Source organism: Poecilia latipinna, unplaced genomic scaffold (assembly GCF_001443285.1).
Source record: "Poecilia latipinna isolate Pla-1442-1.1 unplaced genomic scaffold, P_latipinna-1.0 Scaffold2921, whole genome shotgun sequence".
NCBI lineage: Eukaryota > Metazoa > Chordata > Actinopteri > Cyprinodontiformes > Poeciliidae > Poecilia > Poecilia latipinna.
The window spans coordinates 46,925-48,454 of NW_015115537.1; the positions used below are offsets into that span (position 1 = coordinate 46,925).

At 44.9% G+C, this 1,530-nt stretch overlaps 1 protein-coding gene across 1 annotated transcript in view; it reads right to left on the bottom strand.

The window, feature by feature from the left end:
- LOC106939594 (uncharacterized) overlaps window positions 1-1,324 on the bottom strand; it is a 14,193-nt gene extending 12,869 nt beyond the window's left edge. The window contains exon 1 of the mRNA XM_015022043.1: window positions 1-1,324. Coding sequence (XP_014877529.1) covers window positions 1-1,077 — 1,077 coding nt within the window. The 5' untranslated portion in view covers window positions 1,078-1,324.
- Window positions 1,325-1,530: the final 206 nt, after the last annotated feature.

The following is a 1,530-nucleotide window of genomic DNA, read 5'->3' on the forward strand; positions in this document are numbered from 1 at the left end:
CCCCACAATGTTCAGTGCATGTCTCCCGGGTCCCAGCAGTTGTCTAGTGGCTTTCTTCAGAATGGGGGGACTTGTGTTTCTGTAGATGTCTTTAAACATGGCATATGGCAGAACCGTAACATCGGCACCAGTGTCAATCTTGAATGAGACGTTTCTGTTATTTATTTCAACATCCACTCTCCAAGGTTCATCCCCATTTGTAATGCTGCCTAAAAACAAAAATTCATTGTCTCTTTCAACAGCATGTACAGTCTTGAGCGTTCTACACACCCTCTTATAATGTCCCTTTTTTCCACATAAATGACATTTCTCCCCATTCGCTGGACAGTCACGTTTGGGATGGGATGGAGAGCTGCCACACTTAAAACACTGAGAAATCTCCCTTTTATTAGTCGCAGAAGTGTGCGGCTTGGATTGATATTTAGACTTAGGATGCTTACCACTGCTTTTATACACTCTGTCAACAGATTTTCCATTTTCAGTCTCTGATCTGGTATCAGTTCGCAGACAGGATTGCTGCCGTTTCACCTCTTCACTTTGTCTTGCTGAATTAATAGCCTTTTCCAGTGTCAAATCTGGGTCGAGCTGCATACGTTCAGATAACCTTTTATCCTGAAGACCCACCACCAATCTGTCACGAATCAGTTCATCATGTAGCGCTCCATAACTACAATGTTCTGCTAGCGCATACAGTGAAGTAACAAAGGCATCTACGGTTTCATGCTCCTCTTGTTTGCGCATGTTAAACCTGGCTCGCTCATAAATGACATTTTTCTTGACAACGAAGAAGGCTTGGAAACCATCACGAACTCCTTGATACGTGTTTCTGTCAGCGTCTGGTAACGCTAATCCCCGCAGAACATCATCCGCTTCGTCTCCCATGCAATAAATAAGCGTATTAACTTGATTCTCCTCCGAACTAGAGTTCAAGTTACTTGCCAGACGAAACCGTTCGAATCGTCGTATCCACTTGGCCCACTCCTGTGGCTTTGTGAAGTCGAAAGACTCTGGCGGCTGGATGCTGAACGTTGCAGACGGACCAACAGAACCAACTCTCTGTACGTCGTCCTCAGCCATGTCTCCAGTAGCCGAATGAAGTTGCAGCCTCACGATGATTTACAGCACTCCTGACACCATGTCGTGTTATTGAAAGAGTGCGCTGAGTCAAACTGTATCATCGTGATTAGTTTATTTGGAATCACCAAACTCCCAGCATGGGCATCCACATAGCAATCAACGTCACCTGGACTACCTGAGCCTGACGCTCTTTTATGACGTCATCACAGGTGGCCATTTGTAGTTTTTAACCATGCATAACATTAACACCACACAGTACAGTCCACAGGCAATGCTGTACTACTGTACTCGTTGAGTACAGCTTAGATACTCGGTACTGCAGTTTTCTAGAGAGAGTTACGGTGGCCACTGTAGAGAGTAGATGTCTTACATATTCTCACTTTGGAAAGTCCAGATGATGGATGCCACCGCATACCTGCTCAAATTTGGTTGAGCAGATACACTCAACCAAAT